The 21,324-nt window shown below is 45.3% G+C and overlaps 1 protein-coding gene across 1 annotated transcript in view; it reads right to left on the minus strand.

Moving 5' to 3' along the window:
• PRDM6 (PR/SET domain 6) overlaps positions 1-19,114 on the minus strand; it is a 76,187-nt gene extending 57,073 nt beyond the window's left edge. Inside the window, exons 1-3 of the mRNA XM_030968981.1 lie at positions 18,809-19,114; positions 17,641-18,174; positions 8,154-8,461 (exon numbers count right to left, since the gene is read on the minus strand). Of these exons, the coding sequence (XP_030824841.1) occupies positions 8,154-8,461; positions 17,641-18,166 (834 nt within the window). The 5' untranslated portion in view covers positions 18,167-18,174; positions 18,809-19,114. The remainder of the gene's footprint in view (positions 1-8,153; positions 8,462-17,640; positions 18,175-18,808) is intronic.
• Positions 19,115-21,324: the final 2,210 nt, after the last annotated feature.

The raw sequence follows: 21,324 nt of genomic DNA on the forward strand, positions 1-21,324 counted from the left end.
AGATGAACAACATGAAGAACAGAGCCTCCCTCTGGCCTCTATTTCATAGGCACTGGTAGTCGTGATAAAACCACTTTTCTCCACTTTGTAGTTCCACAAATGAAATCAAAACATCTTCAGAAATACCCTCAGGTCAACAAATTTGCTTTGTTATACACCAGTAGGTCTCCGCACAGAAAGTATCAGGTTGAATTACTGATAAAATACAGAATTGTGTATGTACATCTTGCTAAATCCAGGCAACTAATATGCAGTGTAGTACAAACAACAAATCTATGAGCTACACATTTTTTGCAAGATACAGGAAAAAATGTTTTTCTTAGATTCTAATATTCATCTAACTAAACACAATGCACTGCTATACAGCCACTGGCAGTGCAAACCTCACTTTTTCACAGCAAAATATTGTCTTTAGGTCGAATGAATGCATTTATACAAAGGTCCCTTTACATTTACTGCAATATTGTTGTGTGTAGACACCAGCACACAATATTCAGGTGGTTCTGCCAATCTGAAAGAAGTACTCACGTATCTTAAAAAAAAAAAGATTTAAGAACTGTGATTACACTGGTACTGTGTTATTCAGTCATACCTGAAGATCTCCTTAAATCAAAGCTCACAGTGACATCAATGGCTATCTTGTCCAGGCAAGGACTGATTAACAACTGTAGGATATCAATCTTGATATGCATATGATACAAAACAGATTTTTGCCAGCTACGATTGGATCTTGTGTACAGTTTGCAAAAAGAGCCTCCTGAAAGCACCTGCATTTTAAGGTTTTTAACATGAACATTGCTTATGCCCATGCAAGTAGAAAGCACTGTGGTTTTGCGGTTGGTGGCTAGCATTTTGTGGCTTTATTGTACTTGTTTTAATGTAGGAAAACTTCTAGAGCATATTTGCTTTGTGACATCATTTCTTGGTTGTGTCTTGCAGAAATAATTGACCCACGTCAAGTTACTGCACTCCATATCTATTTGTTAATTAGAACTTTAAGATACAACAAATAAAATACACTATCGACTTTTAAATCTTCAATCAAATAAATATTTACAGCTGCAATTTGCCAAAATTATTTACCTTTCAATAACAGATCACGAAAAGTATATGTGCTACAGATTCAAGTGAATGCCTTGGCTGTCAACAAACAAATTACAAACAGAAGGAAGAATAACTGTCCCGGTTATCATTACAGGCTATAAATAGCTGATGTGGTTCTACTTTAAAGATGTGTGATCTTCTACATTAGTAGACTTTTTCAATGCATAATTGACCTTGAGATGGAGAATAACCTCACAGTAGAGTGGCTTTTCTTTTAAAGAACAATGAGTATAGGTATTAGAGGATGTGCCTGTTGTCAATGATCATTGCTGAAATCTGCCTATACCACACTGGGACAATCAATTTTGTAAATGATTGCAATAATCAAGGAAATTGCCTAATTTATAAATCCTGGCATACAGCATTTTAATGGATTTCTACATTTTAATGCTGATGCTTTCAAAGCCAAATGAATTGTTGTCCAAGCTGTCACTACACAAAATGATAAAAACATTCAGTCTTGCGGGTAACTACATCTCATGGATATTCAGACCATCAGGTACATAATCACTCATTAGTAAAACCTGTGATAGTTTCCAGTTACAAGCCAATGGCAAAAAAGCCACAGTTTCCTTATGAAAAAACCTGGGAGCTGAGGAGTAAAAACAGCTGAGAATTACTGAAAAAAGTAATAAAAAATAAAAACATTCCTAGCATCCTTTCCACTATTCTACCCCACACCCTTTTTTTTTGTTTGTCCACTGTTCTACTCCACACACTTTTTTTTCCCCACAGGTAAAAAACCAGAATAATCTTATTTCTATAACTAAAAGGCTGATCTAAGAACTTTTTGGCCTCAAATTCTGTCAGGGCAGGCATTATTCAAACAGAAGAACAAATGTAGGACATGATGCCATGGCTGTGGCTGGTAGATAATTCTACTTAAACCACCCTCCAACTCACTCTCCATCCTGAAGCTGGTTCTGCAGATATAGTTGTACATGCACTGCTATTCCAGTTAAACCTTAAGCAATTGATTTCAGCCAATAGTGGGCTGGCAGTGCTTTACTTACTGCTCAATCTCACTAACCTGACATTTATGGTGTACTGATTGGCCTATGTCAGTGGTGGTGGTTGTAAATTCACTTTGAAAAGCTTTGTGTTAACAGCCTTCAACCAGGCTCCGAGACGAGTATGAGCAGGCAAGCTGACAATTGCTCGACCTCCTGGCCTTATTACAGTGAGTAAATCAGGCTTTGAGCCATTAGGCTGGAGCCCCAAGCCTAGGCAAAAAGGATTGACATGACTAAAGGTCAACCTCTGTCACACATGTGTAACAATTTGGATAATGGAATTCTGTAACTTATCTGGAAAAGGTGCCAAGTGTGTAGAGGGAAGGTATAGCCTGGGCTGAATTTTCCAGCTTTTATGTTAAGGGATTACTTAAAAGTCTGCACTTTAAAGTCTATGTTCATTTGATGGCTCAGAATCTGGGGGACCAAAGTATGTGGAGCAGTGACTGAGGCAGTTCTGCAGAACATGAAGTGTCACCACCACCTGGAAAAATACATTGCACTGTTTCACTTAGTCAAATCTATAATAAATACATTATTGACATCAGGCCCACGATGCATTTTGGACACTTGTATAGGTCATTAAAGTACTGCCTTTATTTACCGATTTTGAATCAAAAGTCAGATGAAATAATTACCTGTTAATAGTATCATAAATTAATTGTAATTTCAAGCCTTACAAACTAGTCTCATACAACAGTGGAAATAACTTTTATAATTAATTAAATTAAAAGGTCAAATGTTTCCATTACAATGGTGCCCAGTCAGCAATGCAGAAAGGTAGTGGTCAAATAAGGACAGAATTGAGCTTTTATATTTATTTGTGTTCCACTTCAGTATTTTTGCATATTACATAATGAAATCTCCACGGTGAGATTATGTGCCCTGGAAAAACAGATAGTCCCTGCATGATCTAGCAATTTAGAAAATATTTTTTTTTCTGGGAATAGTGTGTGCCCAGACGCGTGCATGTTCCATGCAGTCCTCAGAATTCCTGTTTTCGGTAACACTCTTAAAATTCTGGGGCTGTATCCAACTCCAAACACCAAAGTGTATTCCAAACTTCACGTTGTTCAATAGGAAGAGAATCTGTTCCCATGCCAAATTAGATTAATTTTGTAGCACGTGTGCTTAGGCATACTATGCATACATTCTGTAGACAGAAAGAACATACCAAAACCATGGAGATACCTTAAAATAATGCATAAGAAAGTCTTGTAAAAATCACAGGTCTTCTAAAAGAAACATCAGGGTTTTGTTTAGCTCTTCTAAGAACTAAAATTATTAAATATAAAGTACCTTCCACACTTGCGATCACACTAACGTTTTATGGACCTTAAGAAAGGAGTTTGTAACTTAAAGCGGTTATCTGGGAAAATGTGTTAGTATGTGTTAGTAAGTGACCCAGAAATACCAACGATAGAAGGCTGCTTTGTAGATGCTTAGCACAATTTTCTTCTGAGGTACACAAAAGGAGTCTTCTTACTGAACTTACAGTTTAGCATGCTACTGACCACAACATTAGTGACATTTTCCCACAGTGTGGGAATTTAAAAGCCATGAAAAATAAAAATTATTGGTCTTTTTCAATGGAAAATAAATGCAAGGGTGCTGCATCACACAAAATCCTCAGAAATGGCAAAACAAAAAAATAACAGAGTGGCACCAGCTGTTACTCTGAATAACTTAAGACACAATAAGAAAGTAACTAAGGAGGTTTTTCAAGACAAAATTACTTGAATTTCATGCACACGACAAATTTAAAACAGAGCTGACAAGCAGTCTGGAATACTAGATGACGGATTGCTGAGAAACATAATTTTTACTTTAATAGAATGACAGCATGTGCATAATTCTATCCCCCAGTGCTTTTCTGTAACAGCAAATTTAATCCAAAACTGCAGCCTTGAGAATCTGGATAAGAATCTATCACCATAACTGCAATGAGTGCCTCATTTGAAGTGCAAGGATTCTCTGTGCATATTAATTTGTTCCAAAATGTCCAATATTGCTGCATGGGCCCTGGCCAGAGTGCATCCCAGCAAAAAGCCTGTTCTTGATCCAACAGAAGGTAAAGGCAATGTTTTCTTTTGCTTCAGTTGAAGCAAAAGACAAGAAGGCCAAAAAGTACCCATATGGTACTTTATTAAGATGACATGCATACTTTCTTGTGCCAGTTAACTTTGTAGGGGGAAGGAAACAGGGGGAGAGGAGTAATTTTTTAGCGGGAAAATCAGCTACACAGATTTAGCATTTTGTATTTACTAATGAACACTCTGATACATACATACATACATATATGTATATATATATACATACATATATGTATACATATATATATAATTTTGCTCATCCACGTAAAAAGAAGTTGCATATAATAAAAAATTACTTCCAAAAGTGCTAAATTTCAGTTAAGTAAAGTCAAAATGAAGTAAAATAATATATTTGACATTTTTAGGCTGTTGCAAGAAAAAAAAAATAGTTATTTGACCACTCATGAAAGGAAAAAAAAAAAGATAGAGCAAACTCTTTATCAGGCGCATGAAGAACAGGAAACGATAAGACTGTATCCTTTGATATGTCTGTCAGTAAAGTTTTTTTCATCTAAGCTGCATTTGCAGGGGAAAAGACCATTTACAAATTAGCTATTTCCAGAAATCACAGTTTAAAGTTGGGAGCCTGAAAAATTTTGACTACTAAAATGTATGCATGTTTAAACCTCAGTGTTTTATTCTAATAGAATTTAAGTGTATATCGTATGCATTCCTTAAGTCTACTCTTATTAAATTTTGATGTTAAACAGAAAGAGGAAACCATGTGCAACTAGATTAATTTATCTCCAGGGAGTAAGGACACATTAATAATTGAGATAATGTTTTCATATATGTTGGAATCAAGTGTGCCTTTTCACTTCTTTATTAGAAAACACATTAGCGGAAAATTATCTCATTCTCATCAGTAAGACCTAATTGCTAAGAAAGTCTCTGTTTCTTTGCAATAACAAAAGGATTATTCTCACTACTTCAAAATAGAAAAATAAAAAGGGATCAGAAACATTATGAAGCACTGCTGGAATAAATGCCTGTATTACCAAAGAGAATGTTTATTTAATACACCCAGTCCTGTTTTTGTTTTAAACAAATCAGAGTTTATTGTATTTTTTTAAAATACAAGCAAACTCTGGTTATAGAAGTGGGCCAAAGGGGAAAAAAAAGCAGTACAACTGAAATGACTAATATTTTTGGCTTTCTGAAAGACTGATCTTTCTGTAAGTTATAAAAAATTATCTTGGCTGATTGTGAGAGAGCTCTATAATTTCCCATGAACACCCATAGGTGTCGAGGCCATTGTGAGGTAATGGAATGGTGTGTAACTCGCTCGGAGTTGCTGTACACTGTGCTGTGTGGATTACACACAAAGCAAACATCGAGTGCGTGGTGGGAACACTTGTGCAGACAGGCTGAAGCATATTTCCATAGCATTGAACTATACATCAAATGCAGTGCTTCTGATGTTTCCCACAACAAAGAGTATAAAGAAAAAAGCAACCAAAACAGTAACTATGCTTAAAAATGTTCGCAATAGCCCTTCTGTTTGCCTGGTGTACACAAAGAACTGGAAACTAAAACAAATATCTATCAACTTTACAGTTCTGAGGGCAAAATAATAAAATGCAATTTTTGATACTAAAAATGTGAAATTCTCTCCATAAGGTCTATCAAGACTTAATGCTGAACAGCTGATCTGGATGTAGGCGGACTTGCATTTGCAGCTGTGTGGGAAATATTGGTGAAAGAGAACGGATTAAGGTCACAACTTTATAAAGGGACTATGATTAAACATTTATTTATCATTCACAGTGATTTAATCCACACTTCTATACCATGTAGACTAAATGAATACAGACTATTTAGATATATACTGTCATTTGCTTTTATGTATTTTCATAGATCAGGTTCTGTAAAATTATACTTTCTGATTACTTTCTTTTAATATATTTTTCTTTATTAAACATTGGTCTTCTGACAGATAAAGTATGCCAAACTGAAAGATGAAACAAATGAGAAAGAGCAAAATTTTGGCTAGACCTTAGAGTATGTGTTTCTTTGATAACAGTTTTTTTTATTAACAGAAATAATTCAAGACCATGAGAGATACGTTATTATTAAATCAAATTGAATTCTTATTTTTAAGATAATTCCATTAAAATACATGCATTCATTTTGCTAGCCAACAGGAAATCTGTGTTGTGTGTTAAGAGCACAAGAGTAATCCCACACAAAAACTCAGCCGACAAGCACTTACAGCCTGAATCTGGCACATACAATAGTACTGGTTGGTTTTTTTTCCTTAGTATCTTTTTGGGTTTTGCTTTTAATTTTTTTAAAAGCCCTAGCTTCTTTCATTGCTTCAAAACTGTTTTAAAGTTAACCTGAAATATGATTAAAAATCTTGCTTATTTAAAAATATTGCCAATATTTGAAAATTTACTTGCATAAAACTAATTCATACGTTTTTAAAAATTAAACTCATGCTGTAAATTTTCATGTGAAAATTACCTGACTCAATTTATCTAAATTTCAGTATTTATTGTAGTATGAGGATCTGGCAATCTCATTTCACTATTATATATTCTGTTAATTGGAATCATCTAAATCACAATACCCTTCTTAACAATTAGAACTCCAACATCATTATAAAGTGGTCCATAAAAAATATGTGATTGATAAATATCCCAAAATACTGTCATTATAATCACTGGGCTTTGGTAGTAACAGGTTAAAATCCAAATTATCAATATCTACTGTACAAGAGAAATTCCATCTCCACTGGAGGCAGCAGCAAAACTCCCAATCATTGCAATTCATCCAGTTCTACTGATCACATTCAGGTGTATTATGAGACTGATCTTTTTAATGTGAAAATCTTCTTGGCACAATGATGTTTTTGGGTAAATACCGTGAGACAAAGACCCTGGTGTGTTGTTTATTATTTGTTTACATGCAGGAAAAGCATAGGAGCTCCAACTCTTCCACACTCCCAAATATCTTTCAAAGTTCCATTCACTTTCCCTGTACGCACACTGAAGACAGCAAAAACACTCTGCATCTTCATGGATTCCTTATATTCTGAAGATTTGGATTTGGTGCAGATGAGCAAATACCACAGATCTATGGGCCTGTTCCTTCTGACTGTGGCAGTTAGTTTTGAGACAAGCAGACATTGCAGCTACAGAGGACCAAGCAGAACTAAAAAATTATACCTTCCAGTACAAATCAAAGAAGAAATTAATGGCAAAAGACTAGGAAGAGAGTAGTCTCTTTCTGACACACAGACATTATAGGTTTTTCCTGAGTTATAACTGTCACTCTCTAAGGCAGTGACAAATACTTTAAAAAGAAAAACCAACAGCTTTGAGATATCTGAAAGTGGCTTTCATAAGGTACTGGAAACCTCCTTCAGTGAATACACAGTAGGTACAGGACCAGAGCTGAACTAAACTGAGCAAACACTAACTCTGTCGCACTGCAAAGGATCAGGCTGTGGAATAGGGTCCTGGACTTATTTCAGTAGTTCTTCTTGGACTAGCTGAGGGCCACAGCAACGGTGCAGCCCTCCATCTCAACCCACATGCACTGCTCTGCTCTGGCATGATACAGCTTGTGCTGTGACCTGAGAGCTCCATCAGCTCTTGTAACTCAGGTCAAAATATAGAAAGCACTGCGTGTTGTAAAAGCTTCAGACTTCTGTGACCAAGATTCTCTACTACACATTACAGCACCTGCAACAGTCAGCTCTTCTCATGCAGACCAAGTGGAGCTCTGTGCTGTCCACTGGTTTTCTGGCTACCTTTATCCCAGCAAGGCTTTTGCTTGCACTGGCTACATTTTCAAACCTGCTTACTTGGTTTATTTGAGTTGTGGGTTTGTTTACTTATCTTCACGGCTAGTTCTGGTGCTAGTACTGCATAGAATCACACTCCATGTTTACTTCACAAATATCAAATTTGACAAGGAAGAAAACATGATAACTTACTTCCCAGAGGTGCTGAGTGTTCCTGATGGCCCCTGCTTGAACCTTCTCTGGCAGGAGCAAGATTCCCTGGAAGGGCCCGATCCAGGTGCCCTGCTGGATGCGTTGTGCTGCGCAGATGCCGTAGGCCAGGCCAGGCACGGTGCTGGTGCACAGGCACACCTCCCGGGGCAGGTCCCGGAGCCACTCGGGGATCTCGGGCGGAGGGGCGGCGGCAGCGGCGCTGCTGGTGCCCACCAGCCGGCGCAGGGAGTGCAGGGGCCCGTGCATCGGGCACTCGCCGTTCCGGTTATCAGCACACATGTCACATCCTGAGGGACAAAGAGGGAAAAGCTGTCAGTGCCGCGCTGCTGGCCACCACCACTGCCACGGCCGTGCCATGCAGATCCCTGCGCTTGCACTGCCATTTCACGGTGGCACAGCCAGTGCTCCTGCACACCGTGCCCTTCTGGGCATTGCTTGGGCTCTTTCCCAGATCTCACCAAAGCCTTAAATAAGAAATTCCAAAGGCTGAGCAGAAATCCAGCAGACAATTTGCAAGCCTGTGTATTCACAAACCTGCCAAGATTCATTTACTTTAACAATATTTTTAAAGATGAATTTTTTGACTAACACAAATAGTGCAGTTAAACCATCCCAGTGTGTTTCAGCGAGACATTTTAAAACACAGTCATAGCGTGTTACAAGTCCCTCTCAACTGCCTTACCACAGCTCAGCCCAAGGGCTTAATTGGAACAAGATTTAATTTAATCCTTATTTTAAATGAACATTCGCTCTGGTTTTTACATTAACATGTGTGTGTGTGCATGTCTGTCTGTTTGGAAAATAAAATAAATAAACCAGAACCTCATGAATGACAAATTGGAGCCTGCATGCGCATTTACTTTACTAAAGACAAATCTAATCTTAAAACTGAAATTATTCAGCAAATATACACACACTTGAAATTTTATTTATTGAATGAGAATGCATGTTCTTTGCCTGTACCATGTAAATGAAGCTAGGAAAATACCAAAACAACATATCTGGGTTCATGAGCAATTCCTGTGAAAAAGATCAGTTTGTAAAACTCTTAATTTCCCTAACTGTTGTTAATAATGAATGATGTGTCTCTATTTTGGGAAGATCCTACCATGGCTTTTCTTTTCTGAGCAAAGAAAATTTTGGTTAAGTGTTTCCACTGCACACTATTCCACATGCCACAAATGTACATCTTCCAGGAAAATGTTTCATGTTCAAGAAATTAATTTCTCTGGAGATATGCCGAGTTAACATTACAATGAATCTCTTGAAATAAATTGCCGTCTTCTTCACATTTCATTTTCATAGCACAATAAATGTTTTCATATAAATTTATTCCAGAAATACAAAGAAAAACCAATAATTATGGCGTAGTACTCTTGTAGCAAGTCCTACATCTTTCCCCTAATAATTTTATATACCACTCCTTGTAAAAACAGAGCACAGCATTCACTACAGAAATGGGAGTTTCTTGGTCTATGCCACAGATTTTGACTCGCTAGGCTGCCTGCAACCACAGTCTCAATTCTCAGGGGCCCTGACTCAGATGTTCTTCTTTCCAAACTGAATGTACTGTGTATTAAGTAGGCCTCTTTCCTACAGATCCTTCAAAGGAAAACCCTCCCCTCATTTCAGAAAAACCTGCTAAAGGACAGTAAAAGATGCATCTTCAAATTATGGCTTCTATGTGTATTCTCCAGTTTTAGACACGTTACATAAACACTTTTTCCTGTCATCCTCTTTTAAATTTTACCATTAAAAAGTGGTGCATTCAGCAACAAGAAATTATTACTAAGTTACACATGGAAGCTAATTTCCCTCAAGATCATTTCACCTTTGAATCTTGCAGAAAACGCCTGTCTCCACCTGGTGCTCGTCTGTCCGAGTTCCCTGCCCGCAGCATCGGTTACAGATCCCAGCAGAAGGCAAGGAGACAAGCCCTGAGCTGTGCATTGCTCTGGCGGGTGTCCCTGCAGAAGGGTTGCATGGCAAACTGGCCCCAAGCCATCCATCCCTAGCAGGTCCGGGCGGGAGGCAGAGGAGCGCCGGCGGCACGGCAGGACAAAGCCACCTAGCGGGGACCGCCCTTACGCTGCCAAAAGCGCGACTTTGGCTGCAGGGTGCAGTTTCTCCTCGCCTCAAGGACGTAATCCCTGCCGCGAAACTGGCTTCTCTTGGGCTGAACCGCCGCAGCAGAGGGGTTCTGCTCTCGCAGCCACGTCAATTAGAGGTGGATGGCGGACGGAGGATGGGATTTGCAGGACGCCAGGGAAGATATTTCTGGCAAGTCCTAAAAGAACGCAGCAGATATTCCTACAACCATTCTGAGGCATGATGAATAAAAGGCATCAAGCATATGCTGGAGAGGGAGAAAATGGGGTGGCAGGGCAGTCGGTGTTGGTTTGTTTTTTTGGTTTTTTTTGTTATTATTTCCACAGCTAGTTTGGAAAGTGAGGTGTCACCACAGCATCTTTTCTTCCCTTTCCTCTTCAAAACCAGTCATCAAGAAACCCTGTAGTTTTGGCCTATCCAAAGATGTTAGGGGCAGCACTGCAGTTTGGCACTGGAGGTCACATAGGAAAGGATCCCAAATAGGAAAAGGGAAGAAAAAACCCCAAACAAAGAAAAAGCAAGCCCGTAATCCAAAACAGTTTGGCATGTGATACACTCTAAACAGATTATGGCTGAACTCTATGATCTACAGTTGGACTTGATGACTTCACAGATCTTTTCCAACACAAATTGTTCTATGACTCTATGAAATCAATTTATTTCAATCTACCCATACAAGTTAGAAAGAAAACATCTTACAGGAAAACTGAGAGCTTAAAGAAATTATGTCTAACCAATTATGTCAGTAAGCACCAGGGTAGACCCTTGAATTCTAATTGTTTGCACTGCTTTAATATTTTCTGGATACGCAACCCTCCTCATAACTAGCTGATTACAATGGCTTTCTTAGAGGAATTGTATCTCTGGAGAAATTTACATTAAACCTGCTCAATATCTTCTTTACTCCAGTCAGACAATCTCAGTGTTGAGTTCCTGCATACGGCCACCAGATATACATAACTTTTCATGCACAAAAATTTCAGTACCTGCCTAGAACAATAATTGCTTAACTTCATTCTGACAATATGTGTGCATGAATGTGGATTAAACATTTTATTTCTACATTTCCAAGAAAAAGAAACTAAGAAATTGTCAAGGAGTATAAACAAACCCCGTGTCACTGTCATTTACCCTTACAGAAAGTCACACATGGTGATATTTATTTTCCAGTGTCCAGAAACAGTGGTAATGTCTTAATGCTTGGCAGTCACAGTATCTGATCCCCTGCTGTGTTCCTTTCCCCTTTGTCCTGCCAAAGCTGAAAATTTGGAAAATGGAACATCTTTTGAAACTGTTTTGGCTAATGTCTTGTTGATGAGAAAGGAGGAATCTGTCTTTAATACTAAGCAGTACTGAAATTCTTCTTAGTTTCATGCTTCATACATTTAGCTTTAGTTGCTATGTAATTGCACAAATAAAGCCTTTAAAAATTCTCATAAATGTTGTAAGGAATGGAAGCCATCCTAGCTATATTTTACCATGCGTGGAGTAAAAAGCTACTGTGCATCTTTTCCTCTTCTGTAACTAACTTTTGCGTAATAGTGTAATACATGAAAGCATCCATTTAAAGAGCACCACTGTAGGCAGTGTATTCCTTTGCCTCAGAGGCCAAGGAAAGGATTTCCTTCATATCATATTGGGGAAAAAATCAAGAGCTCCAAGACTTGCACACTATCCTGCCTCACAACAGGATGAACAGCATCATCTTTGTGTGTGCTGCAGAGCACAATGTGGCACACTGCACCAACATGCTTAATAAGACATGGAAAAGAAGTGGGAGTTTGAGAGGGGGAGTGTTGAGGTTCACTGACATCACCAGAGTGGCCATTATCACCCACACTGGTGTGGGGGGGTTCACATGAAAATGATGCTTCTAAAAGTGTGAACTTCCCCAAGCATGGCCAGATAGGGTGACAAGGACAGCTATCCTGTGCCCTTCCTCCAGTTTGGGCCTCAAAGAGCAGCTGAGTGTGAGTAAAGGGCTTCACTGAGAACAGCTGAAATGGATAATTCCACTTTCTGCAGTAGCATCGGTCAAGCCCCAAATCAAGTCAAGAAGAAGCAAGAAATGTAAGAAAATTGGAGGACTTGCTGAAAATGGAAAAATAAAGGAGGACTGCAGCCAGAGCAGAGTATGTCCTGATAAAATCTAGAGATGTAGGAGGTAAAGTCAGTAGGAATACTACATTACAGCTCAGATACAGCCAAACACTTTGGAAGGAGATCAGTTTCCTTCTTTATAACTTCATATTCTATACATAAGGAAGATTAAGGAAAGGAAGATGCAAGAAAAATAAAATTAAAGGATTTCCTAGAGGAGCTGTTTGGCATGGTTCTTATGGAAGGATTGGAAGATGCTACTGTTTATGTGCCTCCAGAAAAATAAACACAGTGTAATGCCAATACTATAACTCCATGTGAGTACACTTAAAAGTACTAAACCTAGGCAAAAGGACACATCATTGCCCCAAAAATGTAATTTTAAACACACACCAACATAAATAACACTACTACTGCACACTTTAAAGCAAATCTGAAAGGAAAAATCTTTCGTCAGTGAAACTAGGGTTTAACACAGTGTTTTTACCAGCAAACCAGCTGTAACAATAAATGAAAGAAATACATTTTTTCCTCAGCAATAATATGCTTCAAAGGTGCAGTTAGACTGGATACCTGCAGTTTGCTCGTATTAAAGAAGGGTGGCCTCTGACCCTTTGCTTCATAATTCACCAGAAGCATGCAGGTATCCAGTGTAAGTGGCCATCATTTCACATGGTATTACTCACTTGCAAGTATAAATCACTGCATCTGGCCCTGCATCCCTGTCTGGGCCCGGGTACCCAGCTAAGCAGGAGGGAGGGCTGGAAGAGACTGTTTCCCTTCGTTTCCTGAGGGTTGGAACTTTCCAGGGAAGCTCAGCCTCTCTCGTACTTCAGTTTCCTCATCGATGAGCTGGCATCCACCTCCCTTCACCATATTACTGGCAGTTTCTATCCGACTGCCTCACTGGAGGCAGATTTTCGGGGGTACAAAACACGGATGTGTTTTCCCGTCGGGTGCCCTCTACTTATTTAGTTATTAATTCTAACTACTCTTTGAAGAGAGCGGGACCAAGCCTGGCCCGCTGACCCACGGCTGTCCCCGGGTCCCGGAGGCCCGATCCCCCTCTGGCAGGGCTGTAGCCCCCTGGCAGTGCCTCGCTGGCCGCTCCCGCGGCGCAGGGCGCCGGCGGCCCGGGCAGCAGCGCGGGAGCTGCCGCGGGCTCCGCGACTCCCGGCCGGGGTCAGGCACACTCCGCGCCAGCTCCGATGGGGAAGAGGCTGTTCCTCCTTCCTCAGAGCGCCCGGGAGTGGGTCAGGGGTCCGCTCCGCCCTCAGAGGGGCTTTCGGGTTATTTTTAAGGGGCGAGTGGGGGGCGGGTTGAGGGAGGTGGGTTTGATTTTCCCTGCCTTCTACTGTAGGTATGAATGAATTAAATTTCCGCGTCAGGTATGAGAAGGGTAGGAGAATATTGTGTGTAGATAAACCTTGCCACCCTCTGCCCCTGAGAGACCCCCATATACAATGTAGAGATGATGAATAGGCGCCAGGAGAGGAGATCGAAGTTCAGTCCGCACCGGCTCCACTCTCTCCTACAAAACTATAGGGCAATTAATTGTGGCTTGTCCCCTCATCCTTCATCTCCTGGTGGCACATATCGATGGAGATTACTGCTGATGGACCATTTTATCACCCTAAATAAACAGTCACCACCTTCTCTAACCTCAATCTAATGTATGGCTATCTGCTATGTTTAAGGGTGCTGGGTAACTAATGATGTAAAATAGCTAAATCATACAGGTTACCAGCAGTCCAGATGAAAAAAAAAGTCCGAATATTTTCCACACCGATCCACTTCACAGCATGTTATATATACACTGTCTCCCCATAAATTGAATGGGAAAAGGCGTGCAAAGTGCTTGGTCGCGTGACACTTCAGTTTTACACAGCGTATTTATTACAGTGGCAGGTTGGCGCTTGCCGGCGAAGGTGGAGGAGTCTCAGAGCTCTCAGCGCGGAAGCGTCTCCCCAGAAGCTAGGGGCAAGCCTCCGAGGGAACGAGCCGGTCCCGCAGCCCCGGGCTCACCCGAGGAGATCCCTCCTGGCCTCCCCAGCGCCCCTCCCCCAGCGCCCAGAAATGTCCTCGTCCTTCCAGATTCAAAGCTGGAAAGCAAACGGTCCCCAGCCGCCTGCCACTTCATCGGGGCTTTAGCATAATCCCCTTTACTTCCCTGGGAGTAAAGACTGCTGGGCTCTAGTTAGGGTTTGCCTCTTCATTGCTTCTTTTTTATTATCATTATTATTTTTTTCCCTAGCTTACCCCCTTTCAATTTAAAACAATTACATACAGACGCTTAACCCACAGCTCCTAGGCGGCCCCCGCCCCCTCCCTCGCCCAAGACCGTGCCATATTCATTGATATTTGACGATCAAGGCGTGTGTCTACTGGGAAACCGCCGCTCATCCATCTTCCCGCGGCGGCCGCCCGGCGCCGGGCCGGGCGCTGGGGAGCGGGGCCAGGCGGGGCGGCCGGGACGGGACGGAACGGGACAGCCTCGGCAGCTGGGATGGGACGGGAGAGCCCGGGCAGCCGGGATGGGACGGGACAGCCTCGGCAGGAGGGATGGGACAGCCTCGGCAGCCGGGACAGCCTCGGCAGCCCCTCGGGCTCCCCCGGCGGGCCCGGCCGCCGCCCCGGCCCCGCCGAACCACCGGGGCACACGCGAAGTCCGCCGGCGCCTCTGTCGAGTGGGTGGGACCTGCCGGGGAGCGGGGACACGCGGGGAGCCCCGCAAAAGGAAGGGATGCTCGGGATGGAAAGAGGGGTATTATTTGGGAAAGCAGGGGAGACGGGGTACTCGCTCGGTTGGTGAAGGAGGTACAGCCAGGATTAGAGCCCGAGAAACAGAGGGAGGCCTGCTGGGCCAGGCAGAGGAAGAGACCGGCGCCCCCGCTCCTGGGAGAGGGTGAATCCCGGCGGGCGGGTGACTGTGGCGGGCTGGGGAGAGCCCGCCCGTCTCGGGGTGTCCTTGGGGCTGTCCGCAGATGGAAGTGCAGCAAGCAAGTACGACTCAAACTAAAGTAGACGGCACCTCATCTCACCCACAGTCCCCACGTCCTTCCCCTCAAACGGGCAGTGAAGGTGGGAATGATGCGAAACGGGAGTGAGGATGGGGGTCAAGGCGGCTGGAAATCCCGCTGCCCACGGACCGCTAGCGTGACCCTGGCCGCCCTCGGGGAGCCAGGCAGGGGCAGCCAGGCCCGTGCCCCGCAGCTTGTTCCCTTGATCGTGCGAGTGCTGGGAGTGCATGGCACGGCACAGGCTGTAGCTGCGGCCCTCCTTCTTCACTGACAGTAACTTTTTTCTTTATTTTTTTTTTTAAGCACGAGTTGCCCAAAGCAACTGCGCTTTGTCCCAGAAGACCGAAACACTCGCGTTGAAAGTTTCACTCAGAGGCAACTAATAACCGCTGGAGCGAAAGTCGCCCTGTAAACAAGTAAATTATAGGAATGTTTAGATCTAAGTGAAGAAAAACAAACATAAAAAAAAAAAGTCGAGATGGCACTGGCTGCACCCTGCCCGTCCTTCCGACGGCGACGGCTGCCCCGTCAGAGCCGGACGCGATTCACAAGCGTCCTTCCCGCAATCGATCTCTTTGCTTCCCCGAGGCTTCCACCTTTTATACCGCGCTCGGGAAGAAATTATTCAGGCTTCGCCTCCGACTCTGCGGGGTGCTGTTATTCCACTCAGTCTTTGAAAAGATCCCCCCCCAAACGTTTTTTAATATTCCTTTCTCCTTTTAAAACCTTTACCCTTTAGGTTTACAGAATGGCTCCGAGAAGTAAAACATATATTATTTGAACCGTTCGGTTGTCGTTGTGAAGCGCATTTCGGATTCCATTTTCTGCATGTTATTTATAATATCACGTTTTCTTCACCCGAGAACACAAAATACCAGAACAAGTTTCACTACCAGGTAAGACTAAGCATGAGGAAGTCGCTCAAAATAAAGTCGACAACCAATATAGAAGCATTTGAAATGTTAAGAAGGCGGGAAAATCTCCACCAAACTCCGATTCAACTTTCTCCCCTCACATCTGCACAGCGCTGAAGACTGTGCTAGCATCCCCGCAGTTTAATTAATACATAGGAGGATGCCATGGAAACTTTCAAAACAAGATCCTCATCTGAAATTAAATTAAACGAATCTGCGTTTTGCTTGGGCATGTGTTTCAGGATTGCTGGTTTGGGGTACCGTTTTTCTGTTAAACAGCCTTCCTTAAACGGACATTTGGGGAGTGGTGGTTAAGAAGGACAACCAAAAAAAAATAGTTTAAAGAAACCTTAGGATAAAAGAATATTTGAAACAATAATATTTTTTAAATGCATGGGTCGAAGCCGTGTGTTTTAAGAGGGACAGATCCAGATCCGTATGCTCTGAATGTTAGCTATAAAACTGATGAACTATTAGGAGTTCATATAGTTATTTTCATGTCGTGAATTTCCTCGGTTGCGTCGTATTGATAGATACAGGGTAAAAAAAAAGACAGAAGTTTCTAAAATTACAAACCTTTCATCCGTACAGATGTGTAATGATAGGGACGCCCCCTCCGCCCCCCCCAAAAAACCCTCACAGCTGTATAATAGGCAACAGCAGTATAAAACTCTTTAGAACCACCAAGTCCTAAATTAATTCTGACTCGTGCAGACTTTTTCGTCGGCTTTTCTCTTTAAATGACCGTGTCATGCTTTTCCGTAGGGGTTGAAACTAAAACCAACGAGGTGTTAACGAGGTCTGAAAGGAAACGATACTCCGAGATAAGAAAGAGGAAAACTTTGCTCTGGACCATCTGATGAAAACTGCAACTTTTCCCCTGCCCAGCTCGGAGGAGTAATTGATTTCTGGGTATTCAACGAAGCCCGGGCTTTCCGGGCAGGAATGGAGTGGGACATACAAGACGAGAAAGGACCAGCTCTGTAGCTAGTCGCCCTGAACCTTTGCTGAATCCATTTTCCTAAGCAGCCCTCCGAAAGAAATCTACCCCCGCCACAGCCTTTCCGGTGAAGCGTGCCTTCCAGGGAAGGACCCGGGTTTCAGACCAGAAAACCTGCTACTGTAGGGTTGCAGCCCGCCTCCTGAAACAACTGATACCAACGCAAAAACTAAAGGGAAGGAAGGGCGAGACGGAGGATGCTCCCGGTGGAGCGAGAGCGGTGCAGGCACCGACTGCGGTCCCGCAGCCTGGAGCGTCCCCGGGCTGGCCCCATGCGCGGAGGGTGAGCGGCGGAGGAGGGCGAGAAGGGGCACGATACGTACGGTTGTTGGGGTCGCTGGTGTGCTGGTTCAGGGGGATGATCTCCATGCGCTGCTGCCCGTACAGGTAGTAGTCCAGCTCCTCGGCCGTGCAGCGGTACCGAGCGGCACCACGGTCGCCGCATTTGCCGCCGCCGCTGCCGGCCCCGCACAAATCCTTGCCCTGCAGGGGAGCGGGCGCTCCCCCGACCGGGAGCTCCGAGCCCTGCAGCGGGCCGAAGACCGGGACCTGGGTCACAGGCAGGGAGGTCAGGCCAGCCAGAGAAGCCGCCGCCGCAGCGACGCAGGACGAGGTGGAGGAGGAAGACGGAGTGGACGAGGAAGAGGAGGAGGAGGCGGAGGAGAGGGAGGTCGGGCGCTGGCGGAGGCTGTCAGCCGGGGGCTCGGCTCTCTCGGGCGGCTGGAGCTGGGCGAGGGGCCCGCTGCTTTTGAGCTGGCTGCTCTGCGGGAAAAGCTGCTGCCAGTGCTGCAGATAGGCGGGATCCACCTTCAGGAACGCGGATCCGCCGGGATCTCCGGGCTTCAGCATCGCTCTGCCTGTGCAGCAGGGAGGAAGGGGACAGAAGACGTGAGACCCCCGCCCCGCCTTGGCAGGGCCGCCCGACCCCGCGGTGGGACACGCGGTCGGACAGACGCTCGGACACACTGGGCCACGCGTGGGCTCTGCGCCGCGGCCGTGCGGGATCGGCGGCGGGACCGTGAGCCCGTCGCTTCCCCTGCCCGTGGCCAGATCCGTCAGGAGAAAGCCTAGTCCCGAAAAGCCCCAGGACGAGAAACGTGGTGGCCGGGGCGACACGGCTGTGCCGCGGTGCCCGCCCGGGGCACGGGCAGGAGGCGGGCGGTGGCGGGCAGCCCCTCACACCGACCCACGGCCCGAGAGCCCCCGCTCACCCCGTCCCCGCCGCACGCACTGCCTTCCCTTTTCACTCCTTCCTTCTCTCCGCGGAAGCAAACTACTCTCCGCTGACAACAGGGAGGAGGAGGAGGAGGAGGAGGAGGCGGAGGAAAGTTCAGTCACACGCACACACGCGCGGGTCTCTCCTCTCCGGCCGCTGCTGTTTCCCATCGGGCGCTCCCAGGCGGAGGGCACGGCCGGCGGTGCCCTGCCCCGGGCGAGGGTGCCCCGCTATGCCGGGAGGCTCGGAAGGGCCCCGGGCCGCGTCTGCCTCACCTGAGCGGGGCGAGCGCTGCTGCTCCTGCTGCTGCTGCGTGCGGAGGTGTCGGCTGCTCCGGGAGCCTCCGAGCCGGACAGCGGCCGGGAGCAAAGACTTCTCCGGTCTTTGTCCACGCGGGAGCGGGGTGATCCTTCTCCAGGTTCCGAGGACCGGAGGGACGGCTAGCTGCGAGCCACCGGGCTCCCTCTGCTGTGGCTGCGCATCGCAGTCGCGGCCAGGCGCTCGGCTCGGCTCTGGCAGGCTCTGGGCGAGACACGTGGGTTTTACGACAGCGCAAAATACAAGTGTGTGTGGTGTGTACGAGAAGGAGGGGAGGGATCGGGAAGTTACCAGCGAGTCTGGATGCAGAGCTCTTTTTTTGGCAACTTCCCCCACTTTGTTCCTTGCTCAACTTTTAAAGTGCCTCTTTCTTCCCTTCCCTCCTCCTTCCCTCCGTCCCACCCCCCAGCCTTCGACCTCTCTCCCCCTCTCCTGTTTCGCTCCCTCCAGTTTCTTTCCCTCCCTCTCTTTCTCTCTCTCTCCCCCCCCCCCCCCTCACCTCCGAAGCACAAGAGCCCCGAAAAGAGCTGAAGACCTGGGATTTTGGGATTTTGGCTTTTACCTTGGTGGAGGGGAGCGGTGGACCGGCGCCCTCCCGAGCGGGATCCGCTGCGCCCACCCCGGAGCCGAGCGTCGGGAGCTCCCGACCCTGCCGGCCCAAGAGCCTCGCACCCGGTCAGCCTTCCGTCAGCTATGAGGCTCTTGCCTCACTTGCTTTTTGCCCCTCGGGGCTTGGGGTGGATTTTAGACACCTACCCGACCTGTCCCGGTACTGTCTCAGATATTTCGTGCCGTGTGCTGGGTGACATGCCTCCTTTTCCCCTCGGCTACCTGAGACCAGTCCCAGCACAGCTGAGGGAACCCACGGTCCCAGAGCTGCTCCTTCCTCAGACATTGTATCCTCGAGCACCACTAGCACGCCTCACTCCTGCTCTTTGTACTCGGTTACAGCGCAGTGCAAGAAGTATGCCAGAGCGAGATGCAACCTGTGGCAAGAAACTTCTCATCTCTAGTGGCTTTTCGTCCCCACTCTGCTTAGAAACTTGGGTTTCCCGCCCCACTGCTCAGTTGTTGAGCTCACATTTCAGTGAGTATTTAACAAGTTTAGGGCTTTTTTCCAGTTTCTTTCCTAGACCGTGCGAAAAAACAGACAAGAACTGTAATCTCTTAGGTATATGGCTCGTACATATTATGCCTTGCATTGAGGACAAAATGCACGAACCGTTTATCTTACCAAAACATCTCTCTAGGGTCAGAAGAGCCCTCGTAGACAGGTGTTACACTGACACTGAATGCACAGCTGCCTTCAAACGTAACGTGTGAGCGTGTAAAATGTTTTCACCCTTCTCCCCACCCTGATTCTAGTTTGTTTTTTTCCCACCCTTCCTTCTCGCAGAGCCTGGGAAAGCTGCTGCTGTTTAGACTTTGTCTGTGTCTAAGGCAGGACGTTTTAACACAAATTTGAACAGGGCTGGGGCAAAAAATGTTTTGACTGGAGTAATTTTGACAAGGTCATCCGTCATCTGCTGTATAGATTGATAACACCTAAATTAAAGGCAAACACGAGTAGGAACGCCCCCAGCACCCATTTTTAGGGCTTATAAAGTAGGGTATAAAAACCTTCTTTAAGTCTTTGATCAATTCCATGATGCAATATGTAATAATTTTCATCCCTCTCGCTCTCTCAATCCTCTGTCTGTAGTTCCGCGGCGCTGCCGCTCAGCCCGGGGACAGAGGTGCGGGCTGGGAGTCTGTTCGCACCGTCGCTGGCGGTCAGTGTTGGGCGCACTGACAGTGGGCGCGCTTGGTTTTCTCTGTTTTCACTGCATTAAAACAACATCTCGTTCCTACCCACCTCCCTCTTAGTCACAATTTTATTCCGCCCCACCTGATCTTTAATTTCTTTTTTTTTTTTTACCCTTAGGTACACATCTGTGCTATGGGTGTTTTCCTTACAGGACTTCTTTCGAAAATAGTGAATTTCTTTTGGTGGTAGCAATCTGAAAAATTCGTTTCGCACTAGAAAAATGTGATGAAGTAGAGGAAAGAGCCTAAGTAATGGATTTAAGTACATTGTCAATACCTGCATTTGCTTCGAGTTGTTAACAGAAGTATTCCATGAGGGTTCATATTCAGGAGTACTTCAATCTGTTGCTTTTGGCATTTTTTTTAACAGGCAGAAAAGTAGCACTCTGAGCGATCAAGGTGGCAGAATAAGATTTACAGACTGCCTTGGCGCTCCGGGACCCTGCCGAACCAGAGGAGGGGGAGAAGGAAGGCTCGCCGTCCTTGCCGGTCCCCGGGCTTGCGGAGGGCAGAGAGGGAGCCGGTGCTCTCAGCAGCCCGGGCCGGCTCTGCCCGCTGCTCCGCCCGGCCGCTCGCCCGAGCGGCGGGCACGCCGCGCCTCGTCCTTCGGCTTCTGTCCCTGGCCACGAGGAGCCTCTCTGCGCGGGTCCGCTCGGCGCGGGGTGGG

This window comes from Camarhynchus parvulus, chromosome Z, assembly GCF_901933205.1.
Source record: "Camarhynchus parvulus chromosome Z, STF_HiC, whole genome shotgun sequence".
NCBI classification, from domain to species: Eukaryota; Metazoa; Chordata; class Aves; order Passeriformes; family Thraupidae; genus Camarhynchus; species Camarhynchus parvulus.